The sequence below is a fragment of the Scyliorhinus torazame genome, chromosome 7, assembly GCF_047496885.1.
Source record: "Scyliorhinus torazame isolate Kashiwa2021f chromosome 7, sScyTor2.1, whole genome shotgun sequence".
In the NCBI taxonomy this organism is placed as follows: Eukaryota; Metazoa; Chordata; class Chondrichthyes; order Carcharhiniformes; family Scyliorhinidae; genus Scyliorhinus; species Scyliorhinus torazame.
In genome coordinates this window covers 284,763,576-284,781,345 of record NC_092713.1, presented here as the reverse complement: position 1 = coordinate 284,781,345, position 17,770 = coordinate 284,763,576, and the positions used below count along the sequence as shown (strand labels likewise).

Sequence of the window (17,770 nt, the reverse complement as noted above, 5' to 3'; positions counted from 1 at the left end):
GACTCTCCCCACTGCGCATGCACGGGAAACTGTCGGCGGCCGCTGACGCTCCCGCACACGCGCCGCATTTCCACGCCAGCTGGCGGGGCAACAAACGCCATTTCTGCCAGCTGGCGGGGCAACAAACGCCATTTCCGCCAGCTGGCGGGGCGGAAATCCCTCCAGCGCCGGCCTAGCCCCTCAATGTTGGGGCTCGGCCCCCAAAGATGCGGAGCATTCCGCTCCTTTGTGTCGGCGCGATGCCCGTCTGATTGGCGCCGTTTTTGGCGCCAGTCGGCGGACATCGCGCCGTTGGGGGAGAATTTCGCCCCAGGTGTATACACCCCCTCAGACCCTTCCAGTGTAAATAACATAAACAAAAATAAAGTAAAGCCCCCCCCCACCCCCCGAGCTGCTGCTGCCATTGACCAATGTCTAGCGTTCTGCCAGAAAGTCTAAGAACGGTTGCCACCGCCTAAAGAGCCCTTGTACCGACCCTCTCAAGGCGAATTTCACCCTCTCCAATTTAATGAACCCTGCCTTTTTGCTGATCCAGGATTCCTCGCTTGGGGGCCTCGTATCTTTCCACTGAAGGAGAATCCTTCACCGGGCTACCAGGGACGCAAAGGCCAGAATTCCGGCCTCTTTCGCCTCCTGCACTCCCGGCTCCTCTGCCACCCCAAATATTGTGAGCCCCCAGCCCGGTTTGAGAACAGAGTATTTCTTAACTGGTAAGAGATTAAAACATGTAGATGTACAAAAGGACCTTGCTGCCCTCATCAATAAGTCGCTGAAGGTTAACATGAAGGTGCAAGCAAGGAATTAGGGCGGCTAATGGTATGTTGACCTTTATTGTAAGGGGATTTGAGTAGAGGAGTAACAAAAGAGCAGCAATAGTATAGGACCTTGGATAGACCCCACCGAGAGTATTATGTGCAGTTTTGGTCCCACTACCTCAAGAGGGATCTTATTTCATCAGGAGTGCAACAAATGTTCACCAGACTTGTTCCCAGGATGGTGGGACTGTCCTGCAAAGAGAGTTCAGGCAAACTGGACCTGTATCCTCTACAGTTTTTGAAAAATGAGAGGTGATCTCATTGAAACCTACAAAGTACTTAAAGGGATAGAGATAAGAATGTTTCCGCCGGCTGGGGAGTCTAGGACCAGGAACGCAATTTCAAAATAAGGGATAATACATTTAGGACCGAGATGAGGAGAAATGTTTTCACTCAAAGGGTTCTGAATCTTTGGAATTCTCTACCTTAGAGCACCGTGGAAGCTTAGTCACTGTGTATGTTTAGCGTACAAATTGACAGATTTCTAGATATCAATGACATAAAGGGATATGGGGATAGTGTGGGAAAAAGGCATTGATGTGGATGATAAGCCATGATCATATTGAATGGCGGAGCAGGCTCGATGGGCAGACTGGCCTACTCCTGCTTCTATATTCTTCGGCCTTCTTTTGACCTTTTTGCTTCTTCAGCCCCATTCTACTAAAGTTACTAATCCCCTGAACTTTTCTTCCAGCCCCCATACTGACCAGCATTATAAATGGTCACATTGGATCAATTCTGGGAGGGTACGGGTCAGGGCAGTGACTTTAACCTCAGCGTTTAGATCCACTCTGGTGGCGGATTGTATTTTTATCTCTTGCGGGTGGATGGGGGTTACACCTGGGGTTTGCTGTAGGACATCGCCAAGGAGTTCTCCATTCTCATGTGTGTGTGTCCTTCTTACACCCAGAACAGCCGGGTTTTTTTTGTGTGGGGGGGGGGGGGGATTTAAATCAACATGCTGTTGGCCCAGTGCTTCTGGGGAAAGAGCTGCGTATCTCCAAAGGACCTAGTGCCTGTGAACCAGGTCCCCATGTCACTTTAAACAGAGCCCTGGGTTTTTCTTTCACTCCCCGCCTGGCTTTGGCTGGAGTTTGCCATTTTGCTGCAACAGCTCGAATCCTCCTGCCGGTTCAGCCCGGAGCTTGTTACCACTGACCTTATTTGTGGGTTTTTTTGTTGTTGTTGTTGCCTTTTGAGGAGTTCATAAAGAGCAAGCAAGACATAAAATTCGGGACATGTAGGGTTAAAGTATTAACCAATTTTTTAAAATAAAGAAACGCCACGTTAATTTTAGCCCACCCCACCAGCTCTAGCAAAGCAAGGTATCTTCCAACAATGCACAACATCAGAATTTCAAAGTAGTAAATTTACCAACATATTATTGAGCTAAATATTACATGCTCCTGTTGCTGCATAACTGTTTTTCTATGTTAATTGTGAAAGACAAGTTTGCGCAACAATTTAATTGTCCTTTTACTCTAAAACTTTTGTTGGCGGGGGGTGGGGGGGGGGGGAAGAAATGTAAAATTAAAATAAATAAATAAATAAATGGCCACATTGAACTCTGTTCTCCTCCCTTTAAATACATATGTCATTAATGCCCTCAAATAAGAAATGCACCCTTAACCCTTCTACCCTTGCATTCTAAAACCCCATCTAAACATAAGTAGAGAAAAATAAATATATACAGACTGAATAAATTATGCCTGGTCTACAGAGTAGTACAGTGCAGGATCACAGCTACAAATGAATTCTTAGTCAAGGCATCAGGGAGAGAAAAGAAGAGCTATCCCATAATCACCTTGTGTACCACTACCTCCTATCATTGATGGCCACAACAATTTTAATGCTTTCCATAATGGAAGTGCTCACCATATATCTTTTATGGTTTGATTTTCAGTTTGTTTCAGGAGTTCAGCAAGCAGCAGAAAGGCTCAACAATGCCTTTATGGCACTGGAAGGATGCTCACTGCCCAAATTCTCCAGGGTAGGTCACAAGGACAGGTCAGGACATTGGTTTTCAGCCACTAATTCCATCATTGGAAGGGGAGCCATGTTTGCTGTCAAGGAAGGCAGAATAACGACAGGTGTGACTACTCTTGCAAGTGAAGACAGTCGGAAAATAGCATCCATTCTTAACAATGCATATTATTTGGACAAAATGCATTACACTATCAATGGGAGAGATTCGCACTATTTGGTGAAAATTGGTTCATCGGATGGAGACCTGGCAACTTTGGGCATGACAAATGGTCGAAAAGTGCTGGAGAATGGAATTAACATCACGGTTTCGCAGCCGACAATTCTGCTGAATGGAAGGACTCGAAGGTTCACAAATATTGAACTTCAGTATAGTGCCCTGTTGCTAAATATTCGCTATGGAATTACACCAGATACATTGGAAGAGGAAAGAGCACGGCTGCTCGACCAGGCCAGATTAAGAGCTCTAGTGAATGCCTGGACTAAAGAACAGCAGAAGGCCAGGGATGGCAAGGAAGGAAATCGACTGTGGACAGAAGGAGAAAAACAACAATTGCTGAACTCTGGCAGAGTTCAAGGATATGATGGGTACTATGTGTTGCCTGTGGAACAGTACCCGGAGCTGGCAGACAGCCCCACCAATATTCAGTTCCTGAGACAGAATGAGATGGGAAAGAGGTAACAAACAGAACTGCTGTCATCTCTGGCAAGAGCTGGAAGGGTGATTGCATCACTATCTCCTCTCCTAAGGAGATGGAAACTCTAAAGGGGGAGCTGAAAGTAAGTGACCTTGGGAACTGAAGAGAAGTTTCAAATTCATGTGATATGAGTTTTCACCTTGTTCTTCAGCATTTGAGGACTCTCTGGAGTGGACTGGAACCCAAAGAGAAAACTGCTTACTTACCAAGAACCCCTTTTTATAGGACAGCTCAGATCCTCTGGGCTTATACTGAAGAAAACTCTCTCTTCTTGACTCAGTAAACTTACTGCCTCATGGGTGTCTCATTTAAAAGACTTGAGTCCAAAATGCCCATCTTGAATGAAACAGGAACTTCATAACTGCAACCTTTTGTAATATATGCCCCGAAGGAAAATTTGTTTGAGCATACAGGAAATGTACTGATCTGTCAAAGCCTGGGCCAGACTTCTTACACTGATGTATTGTTTTGTTTATTGCCATAGCAACTGTAGTGGACACAGTAAGCCTTGGAGGTTATAGTTACTGCATTCCTACTTGGGAGGGGGTGGGGAGGGCCATAATGTTTCTGAGGACGTGACGTAATTAATAAACAAAATATGTTATTGTCATACACACCGTCGTACTCTTTTTAAAAAGAAATTTAAATAAACCTACGTTGTGGACAGATTGACGTTTGCAGGGTGTAGTCTGCATAGTTTCTTAAAAGTAGTCGTCAGTAATGGTTTATGGTAGAGTTGTGGCCAATATTTCACTGCTACAAATGGCACTGCTTTTCACTGACCCTGTTCACCGAGGCATTGGAGAGGAAAGGGGAAGAGGGCAGGAGGCACAATTGCTGCTAACAAAGTTAAATGATCAATGATGGTACCCTGCTCGCTTTTTACTTGCCTCTCAAATTACGACAATCACGCTGCAGTCACCAGAAGGCGAATTGAGAACTTTATTATTACTTTTTTTTTTGTAATACTGTATCTGGAAGAATTGTCCATGGAGGTTTTTATATTCATTTCTGATTTTGCTGCTCAGCAAATATTAGTCACAGGAAATAAAAAAATAATTTATGTAAAAGTGTTTCAAAAATGTTTATATACTTTAAAATAAAGTCTTTAAAACTGAAACATGTCTGATATTGTGAACCCATATTTATAGAATATTACAACCATGTCCTTGGGTATTCAAATATTTTCAAAATAAAGTTTGAGCTGTGATCTATCTTTGTCAGTAATGTTGTTTCAGCTAAGTTGTAGTAAACACCAAAAAAGGATTGTGAGCAACCAGAGATTGTTACTATCTAAATCCAAATGTTAACCAGGCACCTGCTAATTAAGCTTCACCATGAAGAATATACTCAACTGCAGTTCAAATTTCATGACCAGCTGCTATTTCCCGTATCAGCCTCCCCGAACAGGCACCAGAATGTGGCGACTAGGGGCTTTTTACAGTAACTTCATTGAAGCCTACTTGAGACAATAAGCGATTATTATTATTATTATTATTATTATTTTGAAGGACAAGAAGGGTCTATTCCCAATTCTCAGTACTGGGCCCCATTTCATGGGTTGGTGCTGGTTGATCATCAGAAAGGTGGGCATCAAGCAGGTTGTTAAGGAGAGAGGGGCTGGAGAAGTAACAGTGGGATTTAAGGTGTCGTTAGCACACTTGTGAAAGATGACATCACGTTTGCAGATGATGGCACCAAGAGGTCGCGCATAAATGATGAAGATGAGGCCTGCGGAGGAAGTTGTAACCGTGAAGAGGTTTATTCGGACCCAGAGGGATAATTCACCATGTAGTTGGCTATGCTGAGCCTGCACCTGGTGTGATGTTCAAAAATGGTTTCTGTACTGCAAGATAACTATGGAATTACGAAAGAGAATAATGTTTCCACCGAGCACTTTCCTCTCCAAGAGAAAAGGATGAAGGGAGTTTGATGAAAATCGTTTAAGATTTTTATGGTTATGGAGAACTTAAATTCAAGCAAATATGCCTGACAGGCACAGGATTCAAGTTCTAGGGAGCATAGTTTGAAATTAAGAAAATCAAAACAAAGTAGGAAATATATAAAATCCCTACAGTACAGCAGGAGACCATTTGGTCCATCAAGTCTGCACCAACCCTCCAAAAGAGCACTCTACCTCAGCCAATTCCCCCACCCTATCCCCATAACCCCGTGCATTAATCACGGTTAATTCACCTAACCGACCCATCTATTAGGGCAATTCAGCATGGCCAATCCACCAAACCTGCACATCTCTAGTAATTGTTTGGTAATCAACTTACAGGTGGGGTTGGGAGCAGGGAGACATAGGGGGCTGTATTCCCCTTCGCGATCCTCCGCTTCGCCAGCAGCGCACTCATGCCCCTGGATTTCCCGACAGTGTGGGGGTGGCCACAATGGATACCCCAATGGCCAGCAGCCGGGACAGAGGATCCCACTGCCGGCGGGGGTATGGTACACCAGTAAACGGGTGCAGCGGGACGGGGAATCCCGCCCAGGAGGTTTGAAAAGTAATTGGACCAATTCCTATTGGGAAAAGGAAAACAGGAGTATTCGTTCAGAATTACAGCAACCAAATTAATGGGTACTTTGGAAAAGAAGGCTAAATGATTCAGGGTTGTGAATCTATGGAATTCCTTGCCCAGTGAAGCAGTAGAGGCTCCTTCATTAAATGTTTTTAAGATAAAGATAGATAGTTTTTTGAAGAATAAAGGGATTAAGGGTTATGGTGTTCGGGCCGGAAAGTGGAGCTGAGTCCACAAAAGATCAGCCATGATCTCATTGAATGGCGGAGCAGGCTCGAGGGGCCAGATGGCCTACTCCTGCTCCTAGTTCTTATGTTCTTATGAACCAATGGTTTTGTATAAACCAAAACTGTTTTATGTCTTTGGTAACATTCAGTATTAAGCAAAAGCTACCAATGATATAGAATCAGTTAAATCGTTCAAAATATTTTCTTGAAAATCATCTCAATTGTCAGCCTGCTTTTGTATTAAGCAAAGAAATTGTCCTGGAAATAAAGTTTGCGACAAAAACTGTTGTGTCCAGCATGTGTGAAATGTCCATCACACAAAATATTCAAATTGTCTCAAACTTTCCCAGAACCAATCAAAAAAAAATTACTTGCCCCTGAGGACATCACTGACAAACATATCAAGATCAGAGAATATGGAGTCAGGTTTCCAGGTGCAGGATTGATTGCAAGCTGGCTTCAAGATAGAAAACAGAGAGAGGGAATAAAGAGCAGTTATTCAAGGTGGCAGTGGGTGTGAGGTGGTGTACCACGAGGATCAGTGCTGGGACCACTGCTGTTCACAATTTAGATTAACATTGGAACTTGGAATCCAAATCGTAATTTCTAAATTAAATTAATGGCTGACACCAAATTTGGGGGGGTGGGGAGAGAGCTGGGATAGTCAGTGCTGAGGAGGACTGCAACACATTACAGGATAACATTAATAAACTTACAGAATAGGCAAAGAATTGGTAAATGAAGTCCAACACAGAGTGCATTGGTCAGAAGAATGGGAAGGTTACTTATTCCCTGGAAGGTGAAAGTCGAGGTTAGGTCAAGAGACAAAGGGATCTCGGAGTACAAATACATCACATCAATAAAAGTTGCACCACAGGTTAGCAAAGCCATATAAACATAAACCAAGCACAAATTTTATTTCTAGAGAGACAGAATTGAGAAGTTAGGAAGTTACGCTGAATCTGTTGGTTGGCACGGTAGCAGTGCTTAGCATTATTGCTTCACAGCGCCAGGGACACTGGTTCGATTCCCAGCTTGCGACACTGTCTATGCGGAGTCTGCACGTTCTCCCCGTGTCTGCGTGGGTTTCCTCTGGATGCTCTGGTTTCCTCCCATATGTCCCAAAAGATGTGCTGTTAGGTGATTTGGACATTCTGAATTCTCTCTGTGTACCCGAACAGGCGCCGGAGTGTGACGACTAGGGGATTTTCACAGTAACTACATTGCAGTGTTGATGTAAGCTTACTTGTGAGATTAATAAAGATTATTATTAAACCTCGATTAGACCACACATTGTGTTGCAGTTCTGGTCACCATATAGAAGTACTGGAGAGAGTGCAAAAAAGTTACAAGGATGATGCCAGAAATATCATATCAGGAAATGATTGACAGTCTAGGTCTCCTCTAGCTTGAAAAAATAAGACTTCTGGGTGACGTAGTAGAGGTTTTAAAATTTTGATCTGAGAAAAGGAGGCAAATAGCCTGGCCAAAAAAGTAAGTTTTAATTATCACCTTAATGGAGGATGAGGGTGACGTTAAGAGGTATGGAGGGAATTCAGGCCTAGACAGCTAAAGGATTAGCTGTCAGTGGTGGAGCAATAAATGATGTGCAAAATACGGTCTACAACTGAATAAGATTTTGCTCTGCTTAATTCTTTTGAGGTGTTATCCTTTGTTTGGTTTATTTATTTATGGGATGTCACCAGCAGTGGCAAGGTCAGCATTTATTGTCCATCAAAGTGCCCCTAAGCAGCAGGTGCTGAGCCACGTTCTTGAACTGCTGCAGTCCTTGTGGTGTAGATAGGCTCACACTGGGGTTAGGTAAGGATGATAGTGGTGAAATGCATGTACAGAGTTTTTTTAATGCTTTCCAGTTCAAAATTCAAACGATTTATAATTTAGATACATATCGGGAGGCTTGGAAGTCAAAATAAATCACACAAAAATCAAAGTTAAATAATTAATTCTGTATTTTAAAAATGGCATCTTTAGGTTTATTTGCAGACCCGGGCCTGCAGTTCATCGAGAACATGACAGGAATGTTAAGATTTTCGCCCTTTCGAATAAGCTCTGAAGAATGAAAAGACTGGTTGAATTTTGCGAATGACATTGTGCGTTCTTGATTCCACTTTTTAATTGAAAGGTGGAAAGTTCTGAAGTTGCAATGATCTGTAATTTATATTATTACACTTCAATGATTAGCAACACTTTTTCATTTTGGTACCAAGTCATAGACAATAAAGGCCCCAGATTTGACCCTTAACCCTGAGCTGAGTTGGTTGACCTTGACCAGACCAGCAGTGTCGTTGGCCAAAGAGTACAATTTGTGTTCCCTGTTCAAATTGTGAAAAGCGTGGCTGGACCAGGTAGGAAAAAAACGCAGCCACAGTCCTGACGTTTGACATCAGCTGGGAAATGTGAGTGTGTGCATCTGTGAGTGAACATTGTTCTTGAGAAATAAACCTGTAACAGAATCTACAAGCAGCAGGAGCTAACTTCAATGAATGTATTTAATAATGACAGTACCTGTGCAATCAATCTTTCTGAAAAGAACATGTTCAGACTAGTCGAATGGATGTGGAGAACGTTTCAGTTTTCATACAGCGTTAATAATACCTTTGGAAAGGTAGAGTACTTCATTCCCTTTTGAAACGGAAATAGATGTATAGGTATCAGACCTTTTAGGTGGAATTTTATGAAAAAATGGCCAAGTATCAGGTTCTGACTGAAAACCAACATGTTTCTCCCCACAAATACAACCAGGATTTCTGTCCAGTGGCGTCACTCTGGTGGGGTGGTGCCTCATAGAGCCGGCAAGCCTAGCTACGGTAAGAACACTGAACTGCCTCCCACACCCCAACCATTGAGGACTACCCCCCCCCCCCCCCCAACAAGCTTCGGGGTGACTCCCCCACCACACCAGGGAAGTATTGGGGGGCTCTGTCCCTGCACACGTTCTCCAGCAGGCATCCCCCACTCCCACCACCCTCCCCCAATAGAGAAGGATTTTCCCCCTCGGCTCGCAACCCCGGGGCCTCCATGTACCTCCACACTCCCGGCATGGTGATCACGAATAGTTTTTGATTTTGAAACACAAGAGTGAATTGCACCGCTATGACGTAACGCGGGGGAACATCACAGGGGCTGGTAGGTACGGCATAAAGCCATTCAATAACATTTAAATGTATTTAAATTAATAGAAATCAGGTTCACTGCCAAAGAGGGCGTAATCCTGAGCACAGCACCGGCGGGGGAGCGGAGAAGATCTCAAAAGGCGATCCCGCCGCCGAAAATCCCATCATGGCCCTCTTGCAAGATTTAGCGGCCATAACATGGCCGGAAAATGTTGCCCATTATCTGGCATCCCAAAATGCGAAAGGACCCGAACAATAGGTCCAACCCTGTAGCCTACAATGTCCATCAGGCATTTCTGTACCTCATATCTGGGTCGTGGTGCGCTATTCCTCTTCTTTTGAAGCCAAGATTAACACCGAAACACTTTTAAACCCCATGTACACCTGACCAGATCCTAATAAACTGTAACATTTCTTGCAAACATTATCAGATATTCAATTTCCACACCCCCAAAACCCCATCATTCTACCTAAAATGCAGAAAATCCTCAAATCTGAAACACACTTGATCCTGAGTGTCCTGCATATGGGGTCTGGTACCTGCATACTAAAGAAAGAACTTGCATTTATGTGGAGCTTTCCACAACTTTAGATCCATGCAAAGTATTTTACAGCCAATTAAGTACTTTTGAAGAGTAGCTACTATTGTACCTACGGAAACACAGCTGCCCGTTTACACACAAACTCTCACAATCCCAGCAATATGAAAAGTTTGTGGGGAGGAGGGAAGCAGAACCAATTAACTAGCTCCCTCAAAGAAACAGCACCCAGACGCAATGGGCCAAATGGCCTCCTTTTGTGCTGTATGACTCTATACTTGCACATTCAACGCAAAACTAAAGGAGCTTCAATCATGGATGCACCAATGAACATCAGAAATTGCTTTGCAGCCTCAAAGAGAAAAGAAGACGCTACATGGTAGGTAATCTCATTTTTTTCCTTAATTCTACATCCTTTCAGAATTCTGACAAATTAGTTCTAAGAGTGAAATAGGCAGAAACATTTCAATTAAAGTGAGACAGCTGCATGCAAAACAAATCTAAAAGCAATTCTATTCCACAGAAAACCCCAAGTTGTATTATTTTATTAAACATATTGACCCAAAATACCTTGACACATGAATACAACGGTGTTGCTCTATTAATAATGTTGGTGAACCACAAGCCTTCCCTTACATCGATCAAATGACCACACAACCAGTTAGTTAGTTCAAAAGATGGTTTATTTACATTCACAAGAATTATGTTGACATGCAAACACAATATCTACTACGAGTTAAACTACACCTATCAGCTACAGTAACCTATACTTAACTTCAGGGCGACCGCCACTGTGCAAATGGATAAGGCCTTTATCTGGATTTCACTTGGCTGGTTCGAAGAAAGTGGCTCTGTCTCTGCTGGGCTCAGCCGTCAGGTAGCGATCGTTGATCTTGAACTTAGCTGGCTGTTCCTGCTGCAATTGGGTTGGCATAGGCCGGATCCAAAAGAGTCAGAACACATGGCTGTGTCCTCTTTTATCCCTGTGGGATTTTGCGCTCTTTGGGGCGGTCCTTAACCTTGGACCCAATAGTTCGACAGGGCTCTGATCACTGTCTTCGATTTCGGCCAATAAAGGGGCGGGTACCTTGGTAGCTGGGCGGGTCCTTAGTAGTCATTGACCTCAGCAGTTGGGCTTTCTGAGTAAAGGGAGTGGTGCCGATCAGTCTGCGGCTGTACCGTTTGCTTTATTGGAGTTCTATTGTCCTGGGTGACGCGCTATCAATTACGACAAGACGAGAGTAGAGAGTAATCAAGACTTTATTACACAGAGATGTGTGGCCTCCTACAGCTGGTGTCGAAATGGCTGCAGTTCAGAGAGCACACACATTTATACTCCGCCTACTGGGCGGAGCCAGCAGGCAGGGATCTACCCCCGTACCTGTAGTACTTACCGTAACACCCTCGTATGCAGTGCAGTATATACAATATAATACAACAGTGGTGACTACCACATTCACCCCCTGTTAAAAATGAGTCCAGCGGGGGGGGGTGGAAAACTATTTACATACAGGTTGTCTTTAAAATTTCAGAGAAGGGTTACAAATTTAGACGCATCTTGATCCGTCGTTGAGAGCGCCGCAGTGCTGGTGGCGAGTCAGGCGTCGGCTCGGTCGTCGGTGACTCCGGGTGCTTGTCGACATCCTCTTCATCCCTGGGTGGGACCAAGGGGAGGACAGATTGTCCTGGAGCGGGGGCTGTGGTGGGGCATGCTGGGGGAAGGAAGGGGGGCGCCGGGGCAAAGGGGGGGGGTCCTAGCTGGTGCCAGGTCCCTGAGGGAGACTGTCTTGGTGGCCGTCGGGGTACGTTACGTCGGTGTACTGCGGGTTTGCGTGGAGTAGCTGTACCCTCTCAACCATGGGGTCCGCCTTGTGGAGCCGCACGTGCTTGCAGAGGAGAACGGGTCCTGGAGCTGCCAGCCACGTTGGGAGTGATACCCTGGAGGTGGACTTCCTGGGGCAGGCAAAGAGACGTTAATGGGGGATTTCGTTAGTCGCCGTGCACAGGAACGACCGAATGGAGTGAAGTGCGTTGGGGAGGACCTCCTGCCAGCGGGACGCCGGGAGATTTCTGGACCATAGGGCCAGCTGGACGGCCTTCCAGACTGTCCCATTCTCCCGCTCCACCTGCCCGTTTCCCCGGGGGTTGTAGTTGGTCGTCCTGCTCGAGGCAATGCCCCTGTTGAGCAGGTACTGGCGCAGCTCATCGCTCATAAATGAGGATCCCCGGTCGCTGCGGACGTAGGCGGGGAAACCAAACAGAGCGCAGATGGTGTTGAGGGCTTTGATGACGGTGGCAGATGTCATATCAGGGCATGGGATGGCGAAGGGGAATCTGGAATATTCGTCGACCACATTGAGAAAATACGTGTTGCGGTCGATGGAGGGGAGGGGCCCTTTGAGGTCCACGCTGAGGCGTTCAAAGGAGCGGGAGGCCTTCACCAGGCGCACACGGTCTGGCCGGTAGAAGTGCGGTTTACACTCTGTGCAGACCTGGCAGTCTCTGGTGACAGCCCTGACTTCCTCAATGGAGTAGGGCAGATTGCGGGCCTTAATGAAGGGATAAAAGCGGGTGACCCCTGGGTGACAGAGATTGTCGTGCAGGGTCCGGAGTCGGTCCACTTGTGCACTGGCACATGTACCTCGGGACAGGGCATCGGGGGACTCATTGAGCTTAGCGGGGCGATACAAAATCTCGTAATTAAAGGTGGAGAGCTCGAACCTCCACGCAAGATCTTATCATTTTTGATCTTACCCCGCTGTGTGTTGTTAAACATGAAGGCAACCGACTGTCGGTCTGTGAGGAGAGTGAATCTCCTGCAGGCCAGGTAATGCTTCCAGTGCCGCACAGTTTCAACGATAGCTTGGGCCTCCTTTTCGACGGAGGAGTGCCGAATTTCGGAGGCATGGAGGGTGCGGGAAAAGAAGGCCACGGGCCTGCCTGCCTGGTTGAGGGTGGCAGTCAGAGCGACATCTGATGCATCGCTCTCGACTTGGAAGGGGAGCGTCTCATCGACCGCGTGCATCGCGGCCTTGGCGATGTTGGCCTTGATACGGTTGAAGGCCTGGTGAGCCTCGGCCGTCAGTGGGAAACCGGTGGAGTGGATAAGTGGGCGGGCCTTGTCCGCATAGTTAGGGACCCACTGGGCGTAGTACGAAAAGAACCCCGGGCACCGTTTGAGGGCCTTGGGGCAGTGGGGAAGGGGGAGATTCATGAGGGAGCGCAAGCGATCAGGGTCGGGCCCTAGAACTCCGTTCTGAACCACATAGCTGCGGATGGCTAATCGGTTCGTGCTGAACACACACTTCTCCTTGTTGTAGGTTAGGTTGAGGAGTATGGCGGTGTGGAGAAATTTGGAACGGTTAGCGTCGTGGTCCTGCTGGTCGTGGCCGCAGATGGAGATGGTGACGTTATCCAGGTATGGGAAAGTGGCCCGCAGTCCGTACTGGTCAACCATTCGGTCCATCTCCCATTGGAAGACCGAGACCCCGTTAGTGAATCCGAAGGGAACCCTAAGGAAATGGTAAAGGCGGTCGGCTGCTTCAAACGCAGTGTATGGGAGGTCCGCCTTGCGAATGGGGAGCTGGTGGTAGGCAGATTTCAGGTCCACTGTCGAGAAGACCCAGCACTGTGCAATCTGATTGACCATATCAGATATGCGTGGGAGGGGGTACGCGTCGAGCTGCATGTACCGATTGATGGTCTGACTATAGTCAACGACCATCCTGTTTTTCACCACTACCACTTGGGCTCTCCAGGGGCTGTTGCTGGCCCCGATGATACCTTCCCTCAGCAGCCTCTGGACCTCAGACCTGATGAAGGTCCTGTCCTGGGCGCTTTACCATCTGCTCCTGGTGGCGACGTGAGAAGGCGGGTCGACCTTAAGGGTCGTGACGCCGCATACAGTAAGGGTTGGTAGGGGCCAGCCAAATTTAAGGGTTAGGCTCTGGAGGTTGCACGGGAAGTCCAGGCCGAGTAGCAAGGCAGCACAGAGGTTGGGAGGACGTAGAGTCGGAAGCCGCTAAACTCTACGCCTTGGGTGGCGGTGCAATACCCCCGGATCGCCACGGAGTAGAATCCGGAGGCCAGGGAGATTCTTTGGTTAATGAGGTGTGGGCGAGGGAGTAGCGCCTTACCGTATCAGGGTAGATGAAGCTCTCAGTGCTCCCGGAGTCCAGAAGGCAGGATATCTCATGCCCGTCGACCTTCACCTTTGTCGACGCGGTCACGAGGTTGTGCGGTCGGGACTGGCCGATCGTGACGGAGGCGAGACGCGGCTGGTCGTCGGCGGTTGCAGGCGATGAGCGGCCCGATGAGATGCCCGACGGGCAGATGTCCTGAGGCGGGGAAGATGGCGGCGCCCACAGGCGGCACGTGTCCTTGGAGAGTGCCAAATTTCGGCAGCAGCTGTAGGAGGCCACACATCTCTGTGTAATAAATTGATGCACTATCAATTACGACAAGACGAGAGTAGAGAGTAATCGAAGCTTTATTACACTGAAATGTGTGGCCTCCTACAGTTGCTGCCGAAATGGCTGCAGTTCGGAGAGCACACACATTTATACTCCGCCTACTGGGTGGAGCCAGCAAGCAGGGATCTACCCCTGTACCTGTTGTACAGGGGCCTTACCGTAATACCCTCGTATGCAGTGCAGTATATACAATATAATACAACAGTGGTGACTACCACACTGGGAAAATGGGCCATTGAAATGCAAACGAGCGGGGGTTTCAATCAGGCCTGATTACCTGTGTTTCAGATGCACATAGGCTCTGTATCTGTCTGAGTCCTGGGTTGGCCATAATTCCCATGGTCCTTTTGCAAGTGGCCATCTTAGATGGCTACAGCGGTTATGCCAGGATTGCCAGCAATAATGCTCTTCAGCGCTGATGCTGCTCGGGTTTGTGGGACCAGTAGGAAGGAATCTGTTTCAGATGGATGCAGGTTCCAATTCACTTCCATATCTTGCGTGATGTTCCTCCTGCAGCTGTGGAAGTATTGTGCGATGGGTGTGATACTGGCAGTACTAGTGTGTATATACGGGTGAAGTGGAGTATGTGAACATTAGGTATGCATCATGAGAGTCAGGGAATGGTGCTGGGAGAGTGATATGGGTCAGTGCATTCAGTTGCATGAGAGGTTGATAGTGAAGTGTTTATACGATGTAGGGTTAGATCTAACCAAATTCGTTCTAAGTGCGGTAGTGAGCGAGAATTGCCAGGTGTTTCCCGACAGCTGACCTGGCGAGGCCGATACGGGTATCTAACATTAATTGGGCTTAATGATGCCCCAGGGGAATATTCAATGCAGTCGAGTGCAGACGAGATGCCCTGTTCCCCTGAGAGGGTCAGAGGGTCAGCCAGTGCTGCCTGGGAGGCAGTGGCCCCAGCTGTCAGCTCAGGGCGTGTCATCAAGAGGACCGCCACCCAGTGCCATGGAAAGCTCAACGACCTCCTCCGGGCCACACGGGTGAGTTGGCATCGGCCCCCTTGCACCGGTCCTGCCTGCTCACCCCTCAATGACTCTGCACCTGGTGCTGCCCCCCCCCCCCCCCACCAGCACAGTGCCAAAACGTGCTCAGCACATCCAGGTACCCACCAGCACACCCCGCAACCCATGCCCAGCAGTGGTGCCCACACCTGTCCCCGCCACAGACTCCCTTCCCCTTCCCCCCTCCCCCCTCCCCCCCCCCCCCCCCCCAACCAGCACAGTGGCGCAACGTGCCCTAGCACACCTGGGTACCTATCAGCACACCCCACAACCCATGCCCAGCAGTGGTGCCCACACCTGTCCCCCGCCACAGACCCCCTTCCCCCCTCCCCCCCAACCAGCACAGTGGCGCAACGTGCCCTAGCACACCTGGGTACCTACCAGCACACCCCACAACCCATGCCCAGCAGTGGTGCCCACACCTGTCTCCCGCCACAGACCCCCTTCCCCTTCCCCCCTCCCACCCCCCCAACCAGCACAGTGCCGCAACGTGCCCTAGCACACCTGGGTACCTACCAGCACACCCCACAACCCATGCCCAGCAGTGGTGCCCACACATGTCCCTCGCCATAGTGCCCCCCCCCCCCCACCACTGATGATTGAAGCGTGCAGCTCACAATGTCCCATCTGTGCCCTGGGAAGTTAAGTTGGCCCACAACACGCGGGAAAGGGCCGAGGCGGCCAATGGGACGCTGGTCCTCCACGTCCTTACCCTCTACGAGGAACTAGCCCTCGCGGGATTGGCAGAGGACAGATCAGTCACCAATGTCGACCTTGCCTGCACCACAGAGGTGAGCATCCATCTACCCCCCCTGTTACTTGTGAGTTGTTCATTCCAGCATAATGACCCTTCCCTCTCACTGACCACATGCCCATTCCTCCGCAGGATCTCCTTCGGATGGTCCCGGCACTTCTATGGTGGCCCAGCCCCCTGCCGTCCAAGGGAAAACCTTGGCGGAGAGCTCCAAGGATGCCAGCATTGATGCGTCATGTCTGTCATCCCCACAATCCACCATCACAGAGACACACACTTCGATGGGCGAAAGTCGTGGACAGGCTTCTGGGGCACAGTCTGGTGAGCACCACACAGTTGCAGCTGCACATCAGATGGAGACAGGAAAATCCGGGGAGACAGCAGTCAGAGGTCTGCTGGATCCCAGGAGCCAGCTGGATCCCAGTCAGATGCTGAGCCTCTGGACCACCTATCCCAGAGCTGATGCATTCGATAGAGACAGCGATAGAGATTCAGAGAGGGATGCCAGTGACACTCCAGCAGTTCCATTGTCGATTGGAGGAGTCCCAAAAGCTATGGGTGCAGGAGATTGAGCTGGAAATGTGTGGCCTACACTTGAGGCCAACACTGCTAGGGTGGCGACTGAGGTGGAGAGCCTGGAGCAGGGTGTCAGCATCATGAGTGGTGGTGCCCAAGGCACTGTTCAGACAGTGACGGCCCTGGCTGAGCGCCTCGACAGCATGTCCCAGTCGCTGGGGGACGTGTCCTTGACGCAGGTGGACCTTTGAGGCACTGCGGAGCATGTCCCAGTCTCAGGTGGGCATTGCCGGGGCGCACCAGGGCATTGACACCATGGTGTGGACATTGGAGAGCCACCAGAGCTGGCAGCACCAGAAGATGCAGGGGCATCCGGAGCTCAATCAAGCTGCCCCTATGTCCCGAGGTGACCCCCAGGCCCCTAGTGGCACTGATTGGTGGAAGCCAACCCAGAGCCTCCCTATGGGGTAAGGACAGCGGTCACCAGCTCTCCCGAGTACACCCCCTGCCACCCCCCCCCCCCCCCCTGACAACGACACGTCCCGGGGTCAATGTGCAGAACGAGGTGGCACGGCAAGGTATTTTCCACCACCAAGTTGGATGGTGCCCTCCGGACCCAAGCCCTCCAGAGGACGCCCGCCAGGGACACCAAAGGCCACGGACGCGGTAAGCAGCAGGTTGCCCCTAACCCTGATTTGTGTCCTGGAGACACACCTAGACATAGCAGCAGAGCACGGAGGGCTAAGTAAATAGAGGATCACAGAGCATCTCTAAAAGGCATCCCACATGCAGGTGATGGGTGTGAGTATGCACTCAGCAGACAGACAGGAGTCAGATTATGGCATAGATTGAGAAGCACCAGAACACAGCTCACAGTGGGTTACCATCACCCTCCTGCCTTGCATATTGACCCACTGACAGTGCCGACACAGGCCACTCACCCTGGAGTGATTTAACAGACATTGGGAGGGTAGAATAGGAGATTGAGGGGGAGGATTGGAGGGGGACTTTTCGGGTTGGGAGGTAAGGGAGGGTATAGTGTGAGGCGTGTGGTGTGAAGGGATAGGGGGAAGTGGGGGAGGGAGAGA

The 17,770-nt window shown here is 48.8% G+C and overlaps 1 protein-coding gene and 1 long non-coding RNA gene across 7 annotated transcripts in view; both read left to right on the top strand.

Moving 5' to 3' along the window:
- Positions 1-4,616, top strand: part of LOC140427083 (teneurin-2-like) — a 3,867,843-nt gene extending 3,863,227 nt beyond the window's left edge. For all 6 annotated transcript variants that reach the window (XM_072512582.1, XM_072512581.1, XM_072512584.1 and 3 more), the window contains one exon: positions 2,719-4,616. In XM_072512582.1, the coding sequence (XP_072368683.1) occupies positions 2,719-3,480 (762 nt within the window). In that variant the 3' untranslated portion in view covers positions 3,481-4,616. The remainder of the gene's footprint in view (positions 1-2,718) is intronic.
- A 4,795-nt stretch (positions 4,617-9,411) lies between these two features.
- The window catches only part of LOC140427479 (uncharacterized), a 44,507-nt gene continuing 36,148 nt past the window's right edge, over positions 9,412-17,770 (top strand). The window contains exon 1 of the long non-coding RNA XR_011948508.1: positions 9,412-10,300. This is a non-coding gene — a long non-coding RNA (uncharacterized lncRNA). The remainder of the gene's footprint in view (positions 10,301-17,770) is intronic.